Source organism: Meles meles, chromosome 6 (assembly GCF_922984935.1).
Source record: "Meles meles chromosome 6, mMelMel3.1 paternal haplotype, whole genome shotgun sequence".
NCBI lineage: Eukaryota > Metazoa > Chordata > Mammalia > Carnivora > Mustelidae > Meles > Meles meles.
This window is the reverse complement of record NC_060071.1, coordinates 32,792,532-32,818,917: the sequence shown is the minus strand read 5'-3', so window position 1 is coordinate 32,818,917 and position 26,386 is coordinate 32,792,532. Positions and strand designations below refer to the sequence as shown.

General features: G+C 38.8%; 1 protein-coding gene across 10 annotated transcripts in view; it reads right to left on the bottom strand.

Annotated features, from left to right (window-relative positions):
- HMG20A (high mobility group 20A) overlaps positions 1-26,386 on the bottom strand; it is an 83,866-nt gene that overhangs the window by 22,275 nt on the left and 35,205 nt on the right. For 7 of the 10 annotated variants that reach the window (XR_006818695.1, XM_046008322.1, XM_046008320.1 and 4 more), the window contains 3 exons: positions 10,638-10,730; positions 5,742-5,889; positions 2,850-3,062 (listed from right to left, as the gene is read on the bottom strand). Coding sequence is in view for 9 of the 10 variants with exons in the window: in XM_046008322.1 (XP_045864278.1) it covers positions 2,850-3,062; positions 5,742-5,889; positions 10,638-10,726 (450 nt within the window). In the remaining variant the exon portion in view is untranslated. Of the gene's footprint in view, positions 1-2,849; positions 3,063-5,741; positions 5,890-10,637; positions 10,731-13,332; positions 13,412-15,078; positions 15,096-17,067; positions 17,089-26,386 lie in introns of those variants that run through there. The other 3 variants (XM_046008324.1, XM_046008321.1, XM_046008325.1) reach the window with 3 other exon arrangements.

The following is a 26,386-nucleotide window of genomic DNA, read 5'->3' as shown; positions in this document are numbered from 1 at the left end:
GGAGAGCCTATATCTACACACTTTGTGCTATTAATTATTTAAACAAAGTCATTGATCTACTAGGATAATTTTGTTTAGTGCCTTGTCCTTTTCATTCATCAACTAGGTTGAAGAAATAAAGTATAAAAATAGTGCCTTTAAATGGACACAAACTAGAGACAGATATGTTAAAAAACCTTGTCTTGCACAAGAGCCAGAGGGAAGGGACACCCAAAAGGCCAAATCTGGGAAAACGTAAGTACTCAAACACAGAAGTAGAGTAATAAAATTATAAGCCAATGGGAAAAAAAAATATACTCATACCAACAATAAATAAGTAACAAATACATAAATGTGGACAGGGCGGGGAGGAAAAGGGCGCCTGCTTAGGTTAGAATGCCAAGCACTGACTAGTAAATACAGAGGGAGTGTTGGAGTTGGAAAATTATCGTTCTGCAACCCTCATGGTAAAGACTACATCCAGCAAAAGTCATTAATGGATGCTAAATCTAGGGGGAAATCTGATATGGAACAGACTATTTGCACGTTCTTAAAATGTCTCTCCACAGATGGCTTATTAATTATCAGGGCAAATAAAAAAACTTTATCAAGTGAGCAAAATCAACATTACCAATGAGGAATAAAAGGACACTGTGCCTGAACATGTGATCCCCGGAGAAGGACACAGCACCTCCTATGCAGTATTTTAAGAATGCATAATCTCAATTGAATCATAAGGAAATATTAAACAAGTAAAAAATGAGGAATGTTCAGTTAGAAGTAAACAAAAATGAGGCAGAGGAAGAGGGAGGGATTGCATTCTTTAAAAATATCAATGTCATAAAAGACAAAGAAAGGCTGTAGAACATTCCAGATTAAAGGAATCCAGAGATCTGACTCCTAATTACTATTGTGTTAAAATAAAATTGTAGGTGCACCTGGGTGGCTCAGTGGGTTAAAGCCTCTGCCTTTGGCTCAGGTCATGATCCCAGGGTCCTGCGATCGAGCCCCGCATCGGGCTCTCTGCTCTGCGGAGAGCCTGCTTCCTCCTCTCTCTGCCTGCCTCCCTGCCTACTTATGATCTCTCTCTCTCTGTCAAATAAATAAATAAAATCTTAAAAAAAAAATTGTAAAGTTGATAATGAAACTCCAGTTGTGTAAGAGAATATGCCTATTTTTGGGAAACACACATTAAAATATTTAGGGATACACGGCCATGATCATATAATCTACCCTCATATGATTTCAAAAAGTGTGTGTGTGTCTATGTGTGAGAGTGCAAGAGCATGCAGGTGTAAGCATGTGTGTGTCAGTGGAAAAGAGCATGGGCATACAGGCATGTGTCAGTGAATGCAAGAGAGTGCACACGTGTGAGCATGAGTGCACGTACACATGAAGCTTGCCCAGGAGGATGTGAGTGCACATATAAATGAAGAAATGGGGTACAGTGTGTTAACTACAGGTGAATGTGGGTAAAAGGATATTTGGGTGTTCTTTGTACCATATTCCGTGTTTGTAACTCTGCATATTGAATTTTTTTCAAGATAAAAAGTTAAAAACAAAAAACCCATGCCATACCTACCTAATGGCGGTTATCTCTGGAAAGGACTACTGTTACTTTTGCTTTTTTCTTTATGTACTTCTGTAACATCTAAAAAAATTTTAAATAATGAACATGTACTGATTTTGAAATTAAGAAATTAAAAAGAAAAGAGTAATCAGCTATGTACAGCTCAGGACCCCTTTATGTATTACAGCTGAAACAAGGGATGATATGCATTGCTTTCTACTTCCTTGCTATCACAAAGAGCTTCAAGTTGCAATTTAATATAATCTCCTTGAAAAAAAAAATATAATCTCCTTGAAATGTTCTGATTTCAGTTAATTCCCAAGAGTATTTTTCAATTTGGTTTTAGTCTGTTTGGAATCCTTTTTAAAGAGTATGAGACATAAAAGAAATATAGCTATCTGGTAGATGTTGCAAATGCTGGGAACTTTTAACACCAAGCCACCCCCACAATCATTACAATCTCTCCACTTGCGTGGCATTTCAACCAATTTGTGGCTATCTTGTCCTTAATTCCTCTGAACTCTCTCTAACAAATGGATTTGTTTCAGTCTGGCAATAGTGTTAGTTTATGTCTTAGAAAAGAAAGAACTGAAATAGTTCTTGGTTTATTTCTCATAGTGGGCTAAATCTGCCAGGACTCTAGTTAAAAGAATTTAAACAAGAATCTTACGTGAACAGCAGAATTTTATCAAATAACCTTCTTTCTCATTTACCTCATGACTTTTGTTTTTTTTAAGATTTTATTTATTTATTTGACAGAGTAAGGAACAGCAAGAGAAGGAACACAAGCAGAGGGGAGTGGGAGAGGGAGAAGCAGGCTTCCTGCCTAGCAGGGAGCCAGATGTAGGGCTCGATCCCAGGATCCTGGGATCATGACCTGAGCCAAAGGCAAACGTTTAACGACTGAGCAACCCAGGTGTCCTGACTTTACATTTAATTCAGTGGAATAAATTATACTGCTAGATCTCTTAATTCTGTAATATTGAATCACTTTTTACACAATTCTTATATGAATTCTCAGCACATAAATCATATAAAAGCAGAGCTGCTTTTGGTTAGCGGGGGGTCGGGGGGTAGAGCTCCTAGAGTCCCTCCAGCTTGTACCCCTGCAGCAGACCCTGAAACCATGTAAAAACCACTGTGCTAGAGAAGAGAGCTATGGTGAATCGTGCTATTCTGTTCTCCTAGACTCTGTGACAAAACTGAAAAAACAACCATCCAACCACTTTGCTTTTCTAAAAGAAGCTGTCTTTGAGGTAAAATCAAAACCAAGCAAAGGATCAGAAATAGGAATAATTGCCTGTTTTTCCTCAGGAGGCAGTTTACTCCATTCATTGCCTAACATCCTTGTGATTTCTGGAAATGGGACTTCTGGTCTCTTTGCACGAAGCTGTTCTCGACGCTCGTTCATGAACCGAACATAGCCTGTAAGGGGGGATTTGGGTGCATTGCTGTCTCGAAGAGGTTTCTTCCTCTTTCTTCCTTTGGACCAACCTCCTCGTTTACTTCTTTGCTATAAGACAAAATAAAAAGCCAAAAACCAAATTACAAAACTGCCCAAGTAATACAACACTAAAACAAACGAACAAAACAGGACACAAGTTGCATTTTCCTACTATTAAGGGACAGGATATTCAAAGCTCTCCAGATTTGTCATAGGCACAAATGACTGCCATGCAGTCTTCAAGAAGGAATTCCAGATAGTTCACTTGCACACACTTTTATGTGCCACACTATGAACTGTTATATTAAGGGCTAATCCTAACTGATGAGAATAAGGGGTACCATGATCACATAAGCTTCGGCCTTCATATGCACTTAACAAGTCCGGACTCCTGACAGAAGACTATTGTAAATGAGAAATGTAGCACATACATAGCACTGTGCCAGAGAAACAGATGCTGTCACAGTAGATCAGAACAAGATGTCACAAGCACTGGGCAGACAAAGAGATACGTTGTAGTACAGGGATTAAAAATCATTCGTGAAGGATATTTTTCACTGATTTCATTCAAAGACCAGTTCATTTCCCATAGCAGATAACATATAGATTTTTTAATTAATAGCTAAGTCTTAGAAAAAGTTCATCAATATATCCAACATGAACACTTAGTTCTTTTGCTTTGATGACCTGCTCCTCGAGATGTTTATTTCATAAGGTCAGAGGTCTTTATATGTTATTAATTAAACCAAAAGATGAAGTTACCTCAAACAGTTTAAAGAAAGGTCTGAGGTCCCACTGATGTTTTACCACAGGCCTTTTAATGAGATGCAAACTACATCACATTTCTGCTTCATAATTTTACAAATACACACAGCCTATCAGTTAATAGTTTTATGGATCCAAGAATTCTTATTTCAGATGAGAGAAAGATAAGCAAATTGGGACAACATCTAAATATTAATTAGAGGACCGTATTCCTCAAAATATATATAAAACGGTACAATAATTCACCATTGGGCAAGTGGTGTATCTGGTATCAGCTTTTTTTTTGTTAACGATTTTATTTATTTATGTGACAGAGAGAGATCACATGTAGGCAGAGAGGCAGGCAGAGAGAGAGGGGGAGGCAGGATCCCTGCTGAGCAGAGAGCCCAATGTGGGGCTCGATCCCAGGACCCTAAGGATCATGACCTGAGCCGAAGGCAGAGGCTTAACCCACTGAGCCATCCAAGTGCCCCTGGTATCAACTTTTTTCCCTGTTTTTTTTTTTTTTTTTTTAAAGATTTTATTTATTTATTTGATAGACAAGTAGGCAGAGAGTCAGGCAGAGACAGAGAGAGGAAGCAGGCTCCCTGCCAAGCAGAGAGCCCGATGTGGGGCTCGATCCCAGACCCCTGGGATCATGACTTGAGCCGAAGGCAGAGGCTTTAACCCACTGAGCCACCCCAGGCGCCCCCTTTTTCCCTGTTTTTGTCTTATAAACTTAGTAACATTAAAGCTACTAAGGATTTTAAAACTTTTTTTTTTTTTTAAGTTTTATTCATTTGACAGAGAGATAGAGAAAGAGAGCACAGGTAGGCAGAGCGGCAGGCAGAGGGAGAGGGAGAAGCAGGCTCTCCACCAAGCAGGAAGCCCTATATGGGGCTCGATCCCGGGAGCTGAAAGCAGCCGCTAAACCAACTGAGCCACCCTGGCGCTCTAAGGATTTTAAGACGTTTAAGAAGCTTCAAGCGTTCATTATAATCTTTAAGGATGCCAACATGAAAAAAAGCTCATTTAGAATAAGAAAAAAGACAAAATTGATGGGGTGCTACTCTTTTATGGCTAAAAAAAGATGCTTTAAAACATGGACAATGTAATCAATCATTTGTGAGGAAGGCCGAAAGCCCAAAAAGGGCATGACAGATGCTCCCCTCCCCCACCTTTGAACCTCCTGAGTTTGGACAGACGCCCTCTAGGGGAATGTGAACGGCCTGGTAAGTGGTGTGAATCCTTTTCAGGACATATAACTCCACACTGCAGGGCTTGGTGTGCAATGTATGGCCTTGAACAAGGGCATGGGGACTTCTCATGAGTCCCTTACTTAAATCATTCATTCATTCAACAAGCATTTGTTGAGCATGTAATATGATGTAGGTGTAATTTATTAAGTAGGGGGAAAAGAGTCTACTTGTCTCCATGTCATTAAAACCATGAATACGGGGCACCTGGGTGGCTCAGTGGGTTAAAGCCTCTGCCTTCAGATCGGGTCATGATCCCGGGGTCCTAGGATCGAGCCCCGTATCGCGCTCTCTGCTTGGCGGGAGCCTGCTTCCTCCTCTCTCTGCCTACTTGTGATCTCTGTCAAATAAAATCTTAAAAAAAAACCCAAACAAACAAACCATGAATACGGTTTTTTTTTTTAAAGATTTTATTTATTTATTTGAAAGACAGAAATTACAAGTAGGCAGAGAGGCCGGCAGAGAGAGAGAAGAGGAAGCAGGCTCCCTGCCGAGCAGAGAGCCCGATGCGGGGCTCGATCCCAGGACCCTGGGATCATGACCTGAGCCGAAGGCAGAGGCTTTAACCCACTGAGCCACCCAGGCGCCCCATGAATATGGTTTTATATGAAACCATCAGCATGGTTCTATGAAGAAAATTCTGCAGAACGTAAGAAGGCCAGAGGATGAACACTCCGATCAATTCCCTAGCCGACTGCTCCTTCGGAAACTTCAAAGACTGGTAACAGGAAGCGATGCCACAGCTTACCTCATCTTCATGCCTCTGTTCAGTGCCTTCTGTTGTATTTGAAGCCTCATTCTGAAGCAGCTGACCCTGGGAGAGATCCTCCACAAATTCTGGATTGTTGGTGGATGACGTGGCCCCGCTACTGTATGGAACCTCTGGGTGGGTTAACCTTAAGAATAACAGGCAGATATGCAATGGTTCAGTTATCAACGGCATCAAAAATTCCTATTTACTAAGGTTCAAGACAAATTTCCCTGCCAGCAGAAGCAGAAGCCAGCTTTAATTCCCCCACTTCATTTGTGTAACTGTAAACAATGTCTCCAGCGCAGTTACAGAGCATTTAAAAAATAGTTTCAGTGCTTGACTGAAATAGATGTCAAAGAAGATAGGCTAAAAAGTATATGCTAAATTTGAAGACCTGAAGGTTGCTGGCAATTTTAGGGACTATAGTTTTAGTGGAATTATGGGAATAAAAACCAGATTATAGTGGGCTGAGAAATGAATGAAAGCAGCTACAGACTGGCCTGAAGTGAAAGAAATTATACTTTTCTGACCCTTTTAAGAAAATATAATAGATGATTTTAAGCAGGAGTTTCCAACATTTTTGAGGTCTTTGAGGTCCTATGAAAAAGGCTAAGAAGGGCGCCTGGGTGGCTCAGAGGGTTAAGCCTCTGCCTTCAGCTCAGGTCATGGTCCCAGGATTCTGGGATCGAGCCTTACACTGGGATCTCTGCTCAGTAGGGAGCCTGCTTCTCCTTCTCTCTGCCTGCTACTCTGCCTATTTGTGGTCTATCTCTCTCTCTGTCAAATAAATGAATAAAATCTCAGAAAATAAAAATGAAAAAAAAGGCTAAGAGAATCTATCAACTCAATGCCAATCATGTTCTCTGAAAAGAGGTGCCATCAGACACCCAGTTTGACATTGGTAGCTGTGTTTTCCAGATATTTCAATCGTTTGTGATGTCTTCGGCAACTTGTTCCCTCACTGTTATTCTCATTCTCGTTACAATGTTGCCATCAACATTTTAGTTACTAATTCTTGTACACTCTTATTTCAGTAAAATACGAGAATGAGGTTTGGTAAAGCATACCAATTCTATGAACCCTGACTGAAATGAACAGGAACCAGAGGGGAGTGGTCACACGCACCAAATGCCTTAGAGATGGCAAGCTGGATAAAGACTGAAGAAAAAAAAAGGTTCTTTTGTTCCTATGAACCTACTGGCACACTCTCAGTTAAAGCCAACAAGCCTTCCATTTTTGCTGTGGACCCCACAGTGTCTAGCCTACTCAAAGGCAGGTTTTTAACGATTCTGCCCTTTCTGGCATTACCAATTCTTCCCAGTCTATTGGGATCAGCCTAATCAGCCTATAAATGTGGCATTTTGACTCTTATCTCAAAACAAAACAAAGTGAAACAAAAACTACTCTCTTGATCCCACCTCATTTTTCTCCTTTCCTTTATAGAATTATTTATACAGGCAGTCCCCAATTTAAGACAGTTTGATTTATGATTTTTCAAGTTTAGGATGTTGTGAAAGTGAAATATATTCAGTAAACACCACACCTGGACATTTGAATTTAATCTTTTCCTAGGCTTAGCGATATGCGGTGTGACACTCTCACGATGCTACCCAGCAGCAGGGAGCCTCAACTCCCCGTCAGCCCTGCGATCACCAGGGTAAATAACTTTCTGTACCCGTACAACCACTCTTTTTTCACTTTCAGTACAACAGTCAACAAATTATGAGATGGTCAATGCTTTATTATACAACCAGTTTTGTGTTAGATGATCTCACCCAACTGTGGCTACTTCGGAGCATGGTTAAGGTAGGCTGGGCTGAGCTACCGTGTTTGGTAGGTTAGGTGGTATTAAGTGCATTTCTGCATGCAACCCCATGGTAACTGAGGAAGATCTGTGCCCTGAAAAGAACTGTTGACATGTATTGACTCCAGTTCTCTTCTTTCATTCTCTCTCTCTCTCTTTTTTTAAAGGTCTTATTTATTTGACAGAGACACAGTGAGAGAGGGAACACAGAAGGGGGAGTGGGAGAGGAAGAAGCAGGCTTCCTGCCGAGCAGAGAGCCCAATGTGGGGCTCCATCTCAGGACTCTGGGATCATGACCTGAGCCAAAGGCAGATACTTTCATTCTCTCTTAAACCTAACCCAAAGGAGATTTGTGCTTACAACTCTTGCCAAGGTCACCAATACCATCTGTGCTAAACTCAGTGTCATTTCTCAGTCTTCATCTTATCTGATCTTCCAGAAGTTTCTGACACTTCCACCTCTTGAAATATTTTTACTTGGTTTCCAAGACCATGCACTCCTCTAGTTTTTCTGCTACCTTTTTAGCAACTCCCTTTAGTCTTCTTTGTTGACTCTTCCTCTTTTACCTGGCTTCTAAATGCTAATGCTCAGGCATTAGATCTCTTCTCTTTTCTGTCTACATAGTGCTCATTTCTTTGGTGATCTCAACCAGTCTCCTGGTTTTAAATATGAAGTATAGGCCCATGATTCCCATGTTTCTTTTTCTGGTCTAGACTCCCCTAACCTCAAAGCCCTATATCAAGTGGTCTATTTGACATCTCTACCTGGATATCTAACAAGCATCTCAAATTTAAAATTTCTAAAACTGGGGCACCTGGGTGGTTCAGTTGTTTAAGTGTCTGACTCTTGATTTTGGCTCAGCTCATGATCTCCAGTCCTGTGTCAGGCTTGGTACTCAGTGGGGTGTGTGTTTGAGAGTCTTTCCCTCTGCCCCTCCCCTGATTCGTGCTCTTTCTCTCTCTCAAAATAAATAAATGTTTAAAATCTCCAAAACTGAGCTCCTGCTCAGTTTCCTCCATGGAAGTTAATGGCAATTCCATCCCTTTGGTCACTTAGGCCAAGAGCTTGGAGTTGTCTTTGCTTTTTTCTCTCCTTTCACATCTCATCTGGTTTTTCAGGCAAATCTTACTGGGTTTATCTTTAAAATATATGTAGAATTCTATATTTGTCACCAAGCCCCATTCCCATGATCATTGCAACTCTCTCCACTGACACTTCGCCCCTACTACTCCACCAAAAAGACTTGTCAAAGTCACTAGAGATGCTCTTTAAGTCATCATCTCTCACTTGAATTATTTCAGGAGCTTAACTCATCTCCTTGCTTCAGCCCCTGTTCCCGTCACTCTATTTTCAGTTTAACAGCCACAGGGATCTCATTAAAAAGCTGGATCATATCATTTACTCAACATCATCCAATGCTTTCCCACCTCACTTGGAGTGCGAGTTAAAGTGCTTACTCTGACCTATAAAAACCTACATGATCTAGACTGCTGCTACTCAAAGTATGGGCCTCACACCAGCAGCACTGACATCACCTGGGAACTTACTAGAGTGTAAAACCTCTGGCCCTTAGACTTTCTGACTCAGAAAGTGCTGATGGAGCCCTCGGTTACCCTTCCTCTGGGGTACTCGGCTCCAGCTACACTGGCCTCCTGACTATTTCTAATAGGTAGAAACACTCTTAACTCAGGGAGGTTTTTTTTTGTTTGTTTGTTTTTTTAATTTATTTATTTGTCAGAGAGCAGAAGCACAGAAGGCTGCAGGCAGAATAGGCAGAGTGAGAAGCAGGCTCCCTCCTGAGCAGGGAGCACAATGTGGGACTCGATCCCAGGATCCTGGGATCATGACCTGAGCCGAAGGCAGATGCTTAACCAACTGAGCCACCCAGGCGTCCCTTAACTCAGGGAGTTTTGCACTTTACTCCTCCTTCTGCCTCGAATAATCTTCCCCAGAGAACTGCATGCTAGCTACCTTACTTCTTTCAGGTCTTTATTCAATCCACTTTTAAAGACTTTCTGAGGCCATCTTATCTAAAACTACCCCAAAGCCTTCCTATCCCTCTTCCCTACTTTATTTGTTAATCCATAGTTCTTAAGAACACAGTATGTATTTTACTTATTTATCCTGTTTATTGCCTGATGTCCCTAGTAGTATTTAAGCTCTACAGGGCTGGTATTTTTATCTGCTTTGGTCATTGCTTAGTATCCAGTGCCTAGAACAGTGTCTGGCACATAGGAGACACTCAGAAAAATTTTCTTGAATAAATTTGATTTAGCAACTAGGCAGCTTTTAGAAATGTCTAAAAGAGCAGTTTTATCTGAATAGTAAGGTCAGAAGGCAGATATTAATGAGGAAAGAAGTAAATGTGAGGGAAGGAAACAGAATTACAAAGTGTTGTCTATTTTTAAAGAGCTCTACAGAGTACTAAAATAATTCGTCGTAGAGATTAACTAGCACCTCAATCTATCAGTGAATATATTTCTTCCATGGCCAATAACTTCTAAATAGAAAAGATAAAAATTCAAGTGGAACAGAGATTTTCAAGGGAAGAGGGACTATTAACCCTTTTTTATATTCTTTTACATATTTGTCCAAAAATACAAAGAAAGGAGATGGGGGGGGGGGGGGGGAAGAAAAGGGAACAGAAGTCAGTCAGAGCTCGCAGGCATCTTGAATAAAAGAGCCATATTAAAAAATCTGATCTAAAAAAACAATCTGACCTTTGGGGGGAAAATCATTTCAACATCTGTGGCAACTCAAACAGAAAATGAACTTGATTTTCAGAGTAAGCCCCGTGGCAGGTATTTACTTAATGGTGACTACGTAATTCTCTTAACCGGGAGGAACTGATGATGTTTCCTAGGTCCACATACTGCTGTTCCAGTTCACAGGAACCAGAGCACTGCAAGTGAGGGCTGAATGCAGATAACAGAGCAGCTTACAGTGGCTCTCACTCTCTTTGCAAAGCATAACAAACATACCTTCTATTTTTATGATATAAAATGGTTTCTTCAGGACCTCACACATTGTCAGAAGCTCTGGTTTGAAGCCTAGGCAGAGAGGTCCAGGGTCCCAAAGCAGCTGCTTACCCAGTTGTAGCCAGATCATTACTCTCCTTGGAGCCATCTTCATCTGCAAAAAGGGGCGGCAGGGTGGAGCTAGTCATCAAGGTTTCCATCTCTCTAAAAGGAAGAGAGGATAAGAAAATAATGATAATGCCTTAATTACTTCCAGTTGAAGTTCCATTAATTTAAGAGCCAGCCTTCCCTAAACTTATCACACCAGCAGCAGAACAGAAACTGACCTCAGTATTTATTTTCTTGACTTGGACATGACAATTTAAACTCTGGTTAATGAGCTCTTGACTTTGGTCTTACTGATGGACCAGACTAAAAAGAGCTAGATTTTAATAAATGGGACACAGTTTGGAAATTCCTTTGTGTTCAAGCAGAATATCTTCAAAAGCATTCTTCATTTTCTGTGAAAACTGTTAAGCAGACTAACTCAGAAGCAGTGTGTCCCTGAACAAGTTATTCAGTGTCTTTGAGATACAGTTTTACCAGCTTAGATACAGATGAAATTGCTGACTTGACCCACAGGGTTACTGTGAGGATTAAACTGAAAGATCTTCATAAACAGAGAAAGGCTAAGATCCCAAGTACTTTGAGTATTATTATATAAAGCAAGGTATTGTTGTTACAGCATTACCGGGTCTCGGTCCCAGATGAATCATCCTTAGATTAAATGGTAACAAACTGAGCCCTCCGAAAGGAAATAATGCAGAGGAAGTGGAGGCTGGAAGGCATACTGATGTGGTGCAGAGTCAAAGCAACCACACTTCCAGGTCAGAAATATGCTCCGCATCCCCATGATGACCAACGGAAATAGCATGCACCTGGGTACAGGAAACTACTGAGCTTAATGGAAGGAAACCAAATAAATCACAAGAACCTGAGGTTATCAGACTGAAAGGATAAAAGGACAGAATGACAAAGAGAGTCATTTCACTTAGCATATCACTACAAAGAGATTTTTCCCTTTCAAGGCTCACCATGAGGGCGTCACCCCATACAGCTAAAGGCAGCGACCTCCCATTCATCTTGAAAGTGATAGTCAAACAAAACATTCAATAGTGACCCCAAACACTAGCCACTTAAGTGGAACTGCAAACTACTCAAGGAAAAGAGTGCCTCAATCAAAGGGGGAGAACTGAGAAGCAAATTATGAGGATTCATTTAGGAGCTCCCCCAGCAGTTATTTCAGGGGCTGCTGCTAGGGAGACCGAATGAGACCGCAGTGAAGGGGAAGGCACAGCAGCCCACGCAGAGCTAGGTGGGATTCAGCCCATGGAGGAGGAAACACCAAGACGCAGATGACGCCGACCCAAATTCTAAAGGTTGAGTACAGTCATTTTCTTCCAAAATGGTAACACTGACAGCTTACTTCTTATTCTTACTTATCTTCTTGTTTTTTCCTTCTAAATTTGTTAGTTAGCAGACCAAGGTTCCTACACTGCTTACTGCGTCAAAAAAAAAAAAAAAAAAAAAAAAGCATCTGCGGGTCCCTTACCCAGGAACTTCAGACTCAGTCAGTTTCTTCCACGTGCAGGGATGCTTGCTCAATTCCTTCAAGACAGGGGAGCTTACGAGGGGCTCTAACACATACTGCAAAATTCCATTCGGGATGTTTTCTAGAATAATCCTGATGTAAGTGCACTTCATTTTAATTTAATTTTAATTCACATTATGCACAGACCAGATTAGAGCCTGGGCTTTAAGGGCTGCTAATGTCGCCTGATATTCATCTTACCAAAAACCCCACTAATCAATCAGATGCCATACTGCCTAATTGTAAACCTCAAGCAAACATTCAAATAGCCAGATATTTACTCCCAAACTTTATAAGGAAGGACTCAGCTGGCTTCTTTCTAAACATCTTTCCTAAATGTAAATGGCCTTTCAAGACATTTAAGATTTAACATCTGAAGCTTCTGGCATCCATCATACCTCAAAGGCAATATACTATCTGGCAGGGGCTGAATGAAGGGTCTTGTCATTCACTCTGCCAACATGACCCTCTCAGGGTGCTGCCCAGTTATCTTCCGTCATTGTTGTGATACTGGGAAGCAGCTGGACAACACAACCTTAGCAACATAAAAACAGATCATATAAACAAATGAAGCTGAGAGAACACAAGTTTCTTGCCCTTTTTTTTTCTTCAGTTGGTTTTATGCAACCCATGTGGCTTCAGATATACTTTCTCTAGTGTTACTGAGTAGTCAGGTCCTTAAGAAATGAGTAATAAAGTGGGCGGAGGGTTAAGGGGCCAAGATCAACAAAAGAAGGAAATGAGGAAAAAGTCCGGTGAAACCCAAAGGCCTCTAAACTAGTCCAATAAGTTGGAAAAGAAAACGATTCCCAAGAACATGGCTGGGCTCCTGCAAGAATCTGCTTTCGTATGGTCCATGAGGGGGTGATTCAAAGTGAATCATGGCTACTAAGCCACTGACTGCCAAAAAGCCTTTCAGTGTAGCATCTGTGTCTGATAGTGTCCCAGTACAGAGGTCACACTGAACTTTGAAATTCTATGTGAAGCACTTAAGCAATGTAATGAATGCTGCTCTGGAAGGGGAAAGAAGAGAAATATGCACAAAGTCAAAGGAAAGCAGAACAAATCTGGTTCTCCACTGCAGTTTACATAAGTAAGCATAACACACAGATGTTTCCTTGCAGAAGGACCTCCCAGTGAAGGCTTCTACCTGGAGGCATCAAAAAACGGTATTACCTTGGGGCTTACACTTTGAACGAGGGTCTAGACTGTAGCTTTGAAAAATCCAAAAATACCTTCGAACTCTAGCCACTCACTGAAAAAAAAAAAAAAGATATATAAAACATGGTGCCAATTTAAGATATTTTAATGACAATAATAAAAGTTATAATGACAATTATATTAAGTACACTAGATATTTATTGGGCAATCAATACATTTTCTCCCTGTAGTAAATATGGGGTGCCAAATCATATTCAGAACACTGCTTGGTCAACAGAGATGGAGTTTAAGAAATGTTCCTGAACTAAGATTTTCCTAGTAACCCTTCCCAACAAGAGGGATGATCTCAACAATGAGACTACATTATTCCAAATGTGTTGGACAGTGCTGGAAGCCTCATTTTTACTTAGGTTTTTTGGGTTTGGCTATTTTCAAGTGCCCTTTCCTTACTTTTGTATGTTAATCTCACTTCATTAAGTTCTTTCATGGAGAGGCACCATCTTCCCTCCTCATCACATACCTCAGAGTTGAGAGGAGAGATTCTGCCCTCATTTTCCACACTAAAAGCCTTATGTAAAACTCCCAGTTCTTTAAAAAATCATGTCGTCTGTCCAACCAGCCTCAAATTCAGGTCTTTCTGACCACTATTCCCTATCATTTCAGCTCTCTCAATTACTTCTACTACAACGGACCCCTAACCAGACAGACCTCTATTCACTGGCCCTTGATTTTCCCTTCTCTGTCCAGCTTAGATTCCATGGCCACATTTCAAATATTCTTTTGTCAACACTCTCAAATTCTTTGCCTTGCCACTCCTTTTACACCTCAGATATAGATCAATTCTGAGTTTTAGCTCAAGATGGTGTTGGAGAAAAATCCCAAAGGATGCTCCTGTAAATTTATCTAACCACAAGTAGGCCCTCAATGTTCTCAGCAATCATTCTACATTTTCTTAGGATCTTCCCCAATTGCCATAAGAGCTCTGACAAACTTTTCCAACCAATTCAAACCTAAGTCACTCAAACCCTCCCACTCACCCTCCTCTCTTCACACTCCCTATCCCTGACTCACATCAAAGGCCACCCGAAGTTGCTTTTTTAAACATATAAATCACATACCATAAAATTCATCCCTTAAAGCATACGATTCAGTGGCTTTTATATATTTATAAAGCTGTACCATACAATCAACACCATAATTGATTTTAGAACATTTTCATCACCCCAAAAAGAAACTTGGTACCCATTAGCAGTTACTCTCATTCTCCCCTTCTCCTAGGCCTGGGTAACTACTAATCTCCCTTCTGTCTTTATGGCTATACCTGTTCTGAACATCTCATATAAATGGAATCATACATGATGTGGCCTTTTGTGTCTGGCTTCTTTTGTTAGGCATAAAGGTCTTTATCATACAGCTTCATCACGCTGTAGCATCAGCATTTCACTCCTTTTTATGGATGAGTAACATTCCATTGCATGGCTACACCACATTTTGCTTATCCATTTATCAGCTGACAGACCTAGGTTAGTTCTACTTTTTGGTCACTATGAATCATGCTGTTTATGAACATTTATGTACAAGTTTTCTTGTGGACGTGTTTTCAATTCTCCTGGGCATATATCTAGGAATGGAATCACTGGGTCATATGGTAACTCCACATTTAACATTTTAAGGAGCTGCCAATGTGCCTTCCAAAGCATCTGCACATTTTATGTTCCTCCTAACAAATATATGAGAGTTCCAAATTCTCCATATTCTTACATTTTTTAGGAATGCTAGGGAAATATCAATTCTAGCCTTTCTAGCTTTCCACATGGGTTAAGGAAAACATACAACTCCAGCTCCCTCCAGCCATCCTGTTTCACCTAAAGGGGGGGAAAAAAAACAAAAACCCGAGAAGCATTAGAGGTTACAGTCCAGGGGCACAGGCTCACCAAAAGACTGAGGCCTAATTATAAGACTATAGAATGCTTCTCCCTCTACCCTTACCACTACATTACTGAAGGCCTATATACCACAGTTTCTTCTATCCAGTATATCATGTCAGCTTTTCAAGAAAAAAATTACAAGGCATACCGGAAGAAAAAAACCACAGTTTGAAGAGACTGAACAAGTAATCTATGCATGAATACTGAAGTTTTCAGACCAGAACATTTTAAAATTTTAAGTTCAGGGCATGGAAAATGTAAACAATGAAGGAAGAGATAGATAATATAAAATATAAACAGAGAGATGGCCATTCCAAGAATGAATCAAAAAGAAATGTTGGAGATAAAAAGCATTATAACATAAATGCATATTTTTAATGGGTTTATTAGTAGACTGGACATAGCTGAAGACAGATTCTCTGAACTTGATAATATGACAAGAGAAATTTCTAAAACAGAAAAGCAAAGAGAAAACAGACTGGAATTTTAAAAAGGACAGATTATCCAAAACCTGGAGTGGCTACAAAAGCTGTAACATACATATAATAGGAATAGCAGTAGAGGAGAGAAAAGAACAAAAGCAGTATTTGAAGCAACAGTGACAGAATTCCTCCAAATTAATATCACACAACAGTCCACAGGTCCAAGAGACTCAGAGAATATCAAACAGGAATAATGTAAAAAACAAACAAACAAGCTGTAGTTAAAAAAAAATCATATTCAAACTTCAGGAAATCAAAGATAAAGGAAAAAATCTTGAAGGATAAAGGGAAGGCTGCAAAGAGGGTGGACTGACCCTAGGCTCACCTCGTTCCATGAATATAACTAGACAATATTCACATCAGTGTAAATAACCCAGAAAAATACCTGCAGACTGGGAGAACAAACCTCCACAATTAAAGATAGAGAATAGGCCATACTGAAGAGGGCAGGAAGGGTGGAGATGTGGTGGGCGCCGAACTACTGGTGCTTGCCTGCTGGAAAGGGTGGTAGGGGGAAGTGAGCTTCAGGCTAGGAGAGAGAAAGAAACAAACCGTGACACTGGGAAGCCTGCATGAGGAAGATGAACCCCTATAACGTTTGGCTTTGAAAGTGAGAAAGGCCAAATTTCCTGAGTTCTTAAAACCAATGGGACTTAAAGCACGGAATTTAAAAAATCAATGGGTTCAGTTCTGGGAGAGCCTAGAGGGTTACAGGAAGCTGAGTCCCTGCCCTTAAAGAGACAGCAAAACAAACAGCCAGGCGAAATACAGCACAGAAGCAGCAGTTTAAAGAATGCTTGGGGCATATGAGAGGGAGAGTAATTTACTCATTCCTGAGTGTGTCCTAGAGGGGCAGGGATCACTGAGGGACTTCTCCAGGAACAAAGGATCTGGCAGGAGATACAGGGCCACCTGCAGGAACCAGCACAGCAGGCGCACTCACTATTTACTACCTAAATTGTTTACACCAAACCCCACCTCCTTGTGCTTTGGTGGATGCATCCTTTCCAGTCAAGTCTGCCTCAGTCCCAGCACTGCCAAGTCTACCTCCCTGAGAAGACAGTGCCAACATTGCATCCCCCAACCCACGTCCCAATCTGTGTGTTTTGCAGAGCCTCTGTTCTGGCAGTGGTAGAGGGGCTTGCATGTCCTAGGTGAACCTTATTAAAATTGCACACCGTGCCTGTGGACCAAATACTGTGCAAAAACAAGCAAAGAGAGTCTCTGTAGACAATTGGACTGAAGGGAAAAGTGGCCAGGACACAATAGTGGGACATATGCAACACACACAGGAAAACACCTCTTGAAGCACCAGGTCCTGGTAAACAAAGGACACTGACCTGTACAGCACTACAGGACCTCTTCTTCATAAGTCCATTATTTTCAAGAGCAGGAGACATAGCTGACTTTCCTAACACACAGAAACAGACACAGAGCATTAGACAAAATGAGAGAGAGGAATATGTCCCAACTGAAAGAAAAGGACACAACTACAGCAAGAAACCTAAGCTAAATGGATACAAGTATTATGCCTGACAGGGAATTTAAAGTAATGATCATAAAGATACTCATTATACTTGAGAAAAGAGTGGAGAACATCAGGGAGACCTTTGACAAAGAGATAAAAAAGAGTCAGAGATGAAGAGCATAATAAATGAAATTAAAAACATACCAGATGGAATAAATTGCAGGCTAGAAAAAGTGGAGGAATGAATTAACGATCTGGAAGACAGACTAATGGAAACTAATCAAGTTGAACAGGTGAGAGAAAAAAAATATGCAAAATGAGAACAGACTTAAGGAACTCAGTGACTCCATCAAGTGTAACAACATTTGCATTATAGAGATCCCAGGAGAAGAGGAGAGAGATAAGGGGACAGAAAATTTATTTGAAGAAATAATAGCTGAAAACTTTCCTAATCTGGGGAAGTAAACAGATACCTAGATCCTGGTGGCAGAGACATTCCCCCAACAAACTCAAACCAAGAAGGTCTACACCAAGGCATACAGTAATTAAAATGTAAAAAAGTAACGATGAAAAGAGGAAATAAGCAATAAGAGAAAATAAGATAGTTATATACAAAGGAAACCCCATAAGCCTCTAAATGGATTTTTTAGCAGAAGTTTTTAGGCCAGAAGAAAGTGGCATGATACATTCAAAGTATCAAAAGCAAAAATGTGCAGCGAAGAATACACTATCCAGCAAGGCTATCATTCAGAACAGAAGGAGAGATAAAGACTTTCTCAGACAAACAAAACCGAAGAGTTTATGACCACTAGAAGAGACCCACAAGAAATGTTAAAGGGGAATCTTTGAGTAGAAAGGAAAGGTCATAAGTAAGAGTAAGAAAGGTAGGAAATACAAAAGTAGTGAAAATAAGTATATAAGTAAAAATCACTCAAAAGATTCATAAAACATGGGGCGCCTGGGTGGCTCAGTGGGTTAAGCCACTGCCTTTGGCTCAGGTCATGATCTCGGGGTCCTGGGATCGAGTCCCACATCGGGCTCTCTGCTCAGCAGGGAGCCTGCTTCCCTCTCTCTCTCTCTCTCTGCCTGCCTCTCTACTTGTGATCTCTGTCAAATAAATAAATAAAAAAATTTAAAAAAAAGCTTTAAAAAAGATTCATAAAACAAAAGAATGTAAAATATGATAGCATATAACTATAATATGCGGGAGGGAATAGAGAAAAGACTGGGTTCAAACTTAAGCAACCATCAACTTAATATAGACTGCAGAAGATGTTATATAAAAACTTAATGGTAATGACAAATCAAAAACCAAACACAGATACACAAAGAAGAAAGAGAAAGGAACCCAAGTATATTACTAAAGAAAGCCAGCAAACTGTGAAAGAGAAGAAGAGAAGAAAGCATCAGATAAGAACTACAAAAACAATCACAAAACAGCTACCAAAATGGCAACAAATACCTATCTATCAATAATCACTTTGAGTATAAATGGACTAAATTCTCCAATCAAAAAACACAAGATGACAGAATGGATAAAAATCAAGACCCATCTGTACACTGCCTACAAGGGTCTCAATTCAGACCTAAAGACACATGCACATTGAAAATGAGGGGACAGAGGAACATGTATCATGCAAATGGATGTTGAAAGAAAGCTGGGGTAGCAATACTGATAAGAGACAAAATAGACTTTAAAACAAAGACTTTAATAATAAGAGACAAAGAAGGATATATATATATATCCTTATATATATATATCCTTATATATATATATACATATATATATACATATATATATGTAATTACTAATGGGACAGTCCAACAAGAAGTTATAACAATTATAATATTTATGCACCCAAGATGGGAGTACCCAAATACATAAAACAGTTAAAACAAACATAAAGGAACCAATTGATAGTAATATAATAAGAGTATAGACATTAACACCCCATTACATCAATGGACAGATCATCTGAAGAGAAAATCAACAAGGAAATAGTGGCTTTGAATAGCACCACTAGACCAGATGGATGTAACACATATATTCAGAACATTCCATGTGAAAAGAGCAGAATATAAATTCTTTTGAAATATACATGGAACAATCTCCAGAACAGATCATTTTAGGTCACAAACAAATCTCAACAAATTAAAAAATATCTAAGTCATACTATGTAACTTTTCTGACCACAATGCTATGAAACTAGAAATCAACCATAAGAAAAAATCTAGGAAGAGTACAAATAGAAGCAAACTAACATGCTACTAAATAATGACTGGGTCAACTAAGAAATCAAAGAAGAAATAAAAAAATTACATGGAGAGAAATAAAAATGAAAACAGAATGCTCCAAAATCTTTGGAATGTAGGAAAAGCAAGTCTAAGAAGGAAGTTTTATAGCAATACAGGCCTACCCCAAGATAAAAGAAAACTCTCAAATAACAACCTGACCTTATACCTAAAGGATCTGGAGAAAGAACAAACAAAACCCAAAACCAGAAGGGAGGAAATAATAAAGATTAGAGCAGAAATAAATGATATAGAAACCAAAAAAAAAAAAAAAGAAAAAAAAGAAAAAAGAAGATATCACTGAAACCAGAAGCTGGTTCTTTTTGAAAAGATAAATAGAACTGATAAACCTCTGCCAGCCTCAAAAAAAGAGAGAACTCAAATAAAATCACAAATGAAAGAGGAGAAATAATAACCAATAACACAGAAATACAAATGGTTTAGAGATTTATGACAAATTATATACCAATAAATTACACAAACTTAAAAGAAATCGATAAATTCCTAAAAACATAACCTATCAAAACTGAAGCAGGAAGAAAGAGAAAATTTAAACAGACTGATTACCAGGAATGAAATTGAATCAGTTAATAAAAAACCTCCCCCAAACCAAAAAAATCTAGAACCAGACAGCTTCACAGATGAATTCTATCAAACATTTAAAGAAAAGTTAATACCTACTCTTCTCAAACTTTTCCAAAAAATAGAAGAGGAAGGAAAACTTCTAAATTCATTTTGTGAGGTGAGCATTACCCTGATACCAAAATCAAGTAAAGACACCACAAAAAATGAAAACTAAAGCCAGTATCTCTGATGAACACAGATGTAGAAATCTTGAACAAGCAAACTGAATTTAACAATACATTTAAAAAATCATTCATCACAATCAAGTGGGATTTATTCCCAGGATGCAAGGGTGGTTCAATATTCACAAATCAATCAATGTGACACATTCCATCAATAAGAGAAAGGACAGGGGCACCTTGCCTGGTTCAGTTGTACAACACGCGACTCTTGCTCTTGGGATTGTGAGTTTGATGCAGAGATTACTTAAAAATAAAATCTTAAAGAAAAATAAGAGAAAGGATAAAAAACATTATCATTTCAACAGCTGCAGAGAAAGCTTTGATAAAGTACAATACCCATTTATGACATATACTCTCAATATAATAGGTTAACAGGGAATATACCTCAATATAATAAAGGCTTTATATGAAAAATCCACACCTAACATCTTACTCAATGGGGAAAAACAGGTTTTCTCCTAAGGTCAGGAACAAGAAAAGGATGTCAACTTATACCACTTTTATTCAACATAGTGGTAGAAGTCCTGGCCACAGCAATCAGACAAGAGAAAGAAATAAAAGGCATCCAAATTGGTGAGGAAGAAGTCAAACTTCTATAATTTGCAGATAATATGATACTATAAATAGAAAGTGCTAAAGACTCCACCAAAAAAAAAAAAAAAAAAAAAAAAAAAGAAAATACTAGAACTGACAAATGAATTTGATGAAGCCACAGGATACAAAAATCAATATATGAAACTCTGTTGCATTTCTATACACTAATAATGAAGCAGCAGAAGAGAAATCAAGAAAAACAATCCCATTTACAATTGTACCCAATAATAAGATACATAAGAATAAACTTAACCAAAGAGGTGAAAGGCCTGTATTCTGAAAAGTATAAAACAGTGATGAAAGAAACTGAAGTTGATACAAAGAAATGGAAAGACATCCTATGCTCATGGATTTAACAAATATTGTTAAAAGGTCTATACTACCCAAAGCAATCCAGACATATAATGCAATCCCTATCAAAATACCACCAGCATTCTTCACAGAACTAGAAAAAACAATGCTAAAATTTGTATAGAATCACGAAAAGACGCCAAATAGCCAAAGTAGTCTTGAAAAACAAAAACAAAACTGGAGGTTTCACAATTCCAGACTTCAAGTTATATTACAAAGCTACTGTAATCAAAACAGTATGGTACTGGCACAAAAACAGAAACAGAATAGAAAGGCTAGAAATAAACCCGCAATTATATCGTCAATTAATCTTCTACAAAGAGGCAAGAATATGCAATGGGAAAAAGACAGTCTCTTCAACAAATGGTCTTGGGAAAACTGGACAACTATATGCAAAGGAATGAAACTAGACCACTTTCTTACACCATACATAAACTCAAAATAGATTAAGCACCTAAATATGTGACCTGAAAACGTAAAAATTCTAGAAAACAGGCAGTAATTTCTTTGACAGTGGTCATAGCAACATCCTTTCTAGATAGGTCCCCTGAGGTAAGGGAAACAAAAGCAAAAATAAACTACTGGGACTACATCAAAATAAAAAACTTCTGCACAGTGAAGAAAATAATCAACAAAACTAAAAGACAACCTGTTCAATGGAAGAAGATATTTGCAAATGACATATCCGACAAAGGGTTAGTATCCAATATATATAAATATCTAATACAACTCAACATCAAAACTCCAAATAATCTAATTAAAAATGAGCAGAAGACATGAACAGACATTTCTCCAAAGACATCCAGATGGCTAACAGACATATAAAAACTTGCTCAACATCATCATCAGTGAAATGTCAATCAAAACCACAATGAGATATCACCTCACATCTACCAGAATGGCTAAAATACAAAACTCAAGAAACAAGTGTTGGTGAGGATGTGGAAAAAAAGCAACACTTGTGCACTGTTGGTGGAAATACAAACTGGTGTAGCTACTGTGGGAAACAATATGGAGTTTCCTCTAAATGTTAAAAATAGAACTATCCTGTGACTCAGTAACCACACTACTGAGTATTATTAACCCAAGGAATGTGAGAACAGCATTTGAAGGGATATATGCAGCCCTATGTTTACTGCAGCACTACTGACAATAGCCAGACTACGGAAGTAGCCTAGGGCCCATCAATAGGTGAATGGATAAAGAAGATGAGGTATATATATATACAATGGAGTATAATTCAGGTATAAAAGAATGAAATCTTGCTATTTGCAATGACTTGGATGGACCTAGACAGTATAACACTAAGCAAAATAAGCCAGTCAGAGAAAGACAAATACATGATTTCATTCATGCGGAATTTAAGAAGCAAAGCAAACAAGCAAAGGAAAAGAAAGAGAGAGAGAGTGAGAGGTAAACCAAGAGACTGACTCTTAACTCTTATAGAGAACAAAATGATGGTTACCAGAGGGGAGGTCGCTGGGGGGATGGATGAAATAGTTGAAGGGCATTAGGAGTGCACTTGCACTTGATGAGCACTGAGTAATGTATGGAAGGTTGGGTCACTACATTGTAGACGTGAAACTAATATAGCACTGTATGTTAAAATAAACACTGGGGGTTCCTGGGTGGCTCAGTGGGTTAAAGCCTCTGCCTTCAGCTCAGGTCATGATCCCAGGGTCCTGGGATCGAGTCCCGCATTGGGCTCTCTGCTCAGCAGGGAGCCTGCTTCTCTGTCTCTCTCTGCCTACTTATGATCTCTGTCAAATAAATAAATAAAATCTTAAAATAAAATAAAATAAAATAAACACTGGGTTTAAAATAAAATTGATCCACTCACATATCCTGAGAGGGGAGGAGGTTAAGAAAGAAGCCAGCTCCCTAAAAATATCTTACCTAACGAGGCCAAGATAAGAATTATATCCAGTCTCTCCTTAGAAAGTATGTAATCAAGAGAGGGGAATGAAATATATGAAGCATTGAGAGAGAAAAAAAAAAACCCCACAAAAAAACAGCCCAAATTTCTGTATCCTGTGATATTATCTACAAAAGTGAGGGAGAAACAAAAATTTTCACAAAGAAAAATCGAAGGATTTGTTTCCGGTAGACCTGCCTTGAAAGTAGTACTTGAAAGTTAAAAAAAAAAAAAAGTAAAAAAAGAAAGAAAAGTAAAAAAGTTCCTCAGAAAGAAGAAAAAAATGACACTGGTCAGAAACTTGGACCCACATAAGGAAAGGAAGACCACTGGAAAATGAGTAAATGAGGGCAAAATAAAAAGGTTTATTTTTCTTATTCTTAATTGATCTAACAGATAACAGCTTCTTTAAAGAAATAATAGCAACAGTATATTTGATTATGTACGCTTACACACACACATTTATGTAAATAAATGACAGTAATGACACAAGGGATGAGAAAAAAGAATTAGGAGTATTTTGCTATTATATGGTACTTGAACTACCCATGAATGGAACAGTGTTATTTGAAAGTGGACTTGGAGTAGTTTTAAAATATTACAAACTCTAGGGCAACCACTTAAAAAAAAAGTAAAAAATGTAAATAGAATTGATATGGTGAGAAAATGGAATAAAAAATGCTCAGTTAAAACCACCAAAGGCACGGGGCGCCTGGGTGGCTCAGTGGTTTGGGCTGCTGCCTTCAGCTCGGGTCGTGATCTCAGGGTCCTGGGATCGAGTCCCGCATCGGGCTCTCTGCTCGGCGGGGAGCCTGCTTCCTCCTCTCTCTCTGCCTGCCTCTCTGCCTACTTGTGATCTCTCTCTGTCAAATAAATAAATAAAAATAAAATCTTTAAAAAAAAAAAAAAAAAAACCACCAAAGGCAGAAGAGGTGTGGAAGATAAAAAGGGAAAAAAATAAAAAAGGAATAAAGAACAATGGCAACAAATAGAAACCAGTAATGAAGATGACAGACATTAATCCAACTATATTAATAATTACCTTACATGTCAATGTTCTAAATACACCAACTGAAAGACAAAGATGGTCAGAGCAAATGAAACACAAGTTTCAACTATATGATGTCTACAAGGAACCCACTTTAAATATATAGGCACACATACATTAAAAATGAAGGAATGGGAAATGACATAACACCAATCAAAAGAAAGCAAGAGTAGCTATATTAATTTCAGACAGAGCAGACTTCAGTGCAAAGAAAGTCATCAGGAATAAAGAGGGACAATGCCAAGGGACAATACTCAAGGAAGACGTAATAATTTTTAATGTTTATATGTCTAACTACAGAGGGTCAAAATGTGTGAGGCAAAAACTGAAAGTGCAAGGAGAAATAGATGAATCCACCATTATAGTTGGAGACTTTAACACCCCTCTAAGAGAAACAGACATATCGAGAAGATAGAAAATCAGTAAGGATGTAGATGAACTCAACAGTTCCACCAATCAACTGGATATACAGATGGCAAGTATCTATATGAAAAGATATTCAGTATCACGTCATTAAGGAATTGAAAAGTGAAACAACGAGATACCAATGCTATAAGAATGGTTAAAATCTGTAACACTGACGACACCAAATGCCAACGTGGATTTAGGACAAGAACTCTATCCACTGCTGGTGGGAATGAATGTAAAAACGGTATAGCCACTATGAAGACAGTTTGGCAGTTCTTACAAAAGTACATTCTTGTCAACAATTGAGTTCCTTGGTATTTACCCAAAGGAAGTGAAAATTAAATCCACTAAAAACCTGCACATGAATGTTTACGGCAGCTTTATTCATAACATCAAAATTTGGATGCAACCATGTCTTTCAGTTGCTGAGTGGATAAACAAACTGTAATACATACTGATAATGGAATATTATTCAGTGCTAAAAATAAGTGATTTATCAAGCCACGAGAAGACATGAAATAAACGTAAATGAATACTACTAAGTGAAAGAAGGGGCACCTGGGTGGCTCAGTGGGTTAAAGCCTCTGCCTTCGGCTCGGGTCATGATCCCAGGGTCCTGGGATCGAGCCCCACATCAGACTCTCTGCTCAGCAGGGAGCCTGCTTCCCCTCTCTCTCTCTCTGCCTGACTCGTGATCTCTGTCTGTCAAATAAATAAATAAAATCTTTAAAAAAAAAAAAAAAAGAAAGAAGTCAATCGGAAAAGGTTACATAGATATGATTCCATCCATACGACATCCAGATTAGGCAAAATATGGAAACAGTAAAAAGACGATGACTGCCAGGTTAGAGGGGAAGCAAGGGAACAGACAGAACACAAAGGATTTTTAGGGTAGTGAAACTATTCAGCACAATACCGCAATTGTGGATACATAATCATTCATTTGTCAAATCCCACAGAAGATACAACACCAAGAGTGAACCCTAATATAAACTAGTGTTTTGGGTGATAATTATGTCAATTAAGCTCACTGATGTAACAAATATACGGTGTTGGCTGGAAATGTTGATGGTGGAGGAGAGTATGGCATGTGTAAGGACAGGGAATATGTGGGAATTCTTTGTACTTTCTGCTTGATTTTGTTGTGAACCTAAAACATCTATAAAACATAAAGTTTATTAATTAAAAGTTATCATAACTATATACTTAAAGTTATAATATACAATTTATAGTAAGATAGTCCTGCTATAATCATGCTTAAGAATAAATACAACTTATTTTGATATGCATGCAATTTAACCAGAGCAGGTGAAAGCACAAAGGCTTACTAGAGAATAGTCTACAAGCTGTGAACATTAAGCTAAGAGCAGTCAGTAGGCTGTAAGCATTAATCAATATGTTTTACAGAGGGAATAAGAACACTGGCTAATCCCATCAGGCAGTTAACTGGGGTTCAGTTAAGTGAAATTCAGTTAAGAACTCTTTCACTGCAGGTTTTGATATGGGAGATGAGAAGGAAAAAGATAATTAAATACTTTTTTTTTTTTTTTTTAAGATGGGGTAGTTAGTATGGGGGAGAGAACTGAAATATACATATAAGACTTAGGGTTACTTCAAGAGAAGGGCATAAGGAGGTGTGTGTCTGGCTGGGGGTTAGGTGGGGGCTCTCTATTCCTAAAATCTAGAGCCTATGCTCCTGTAAGTATAAATATTATTAATTTATACATATACGTTTTTAAGATTTACTTTTTTTAGAGAGAGTGTGAGCAGCGGGAGG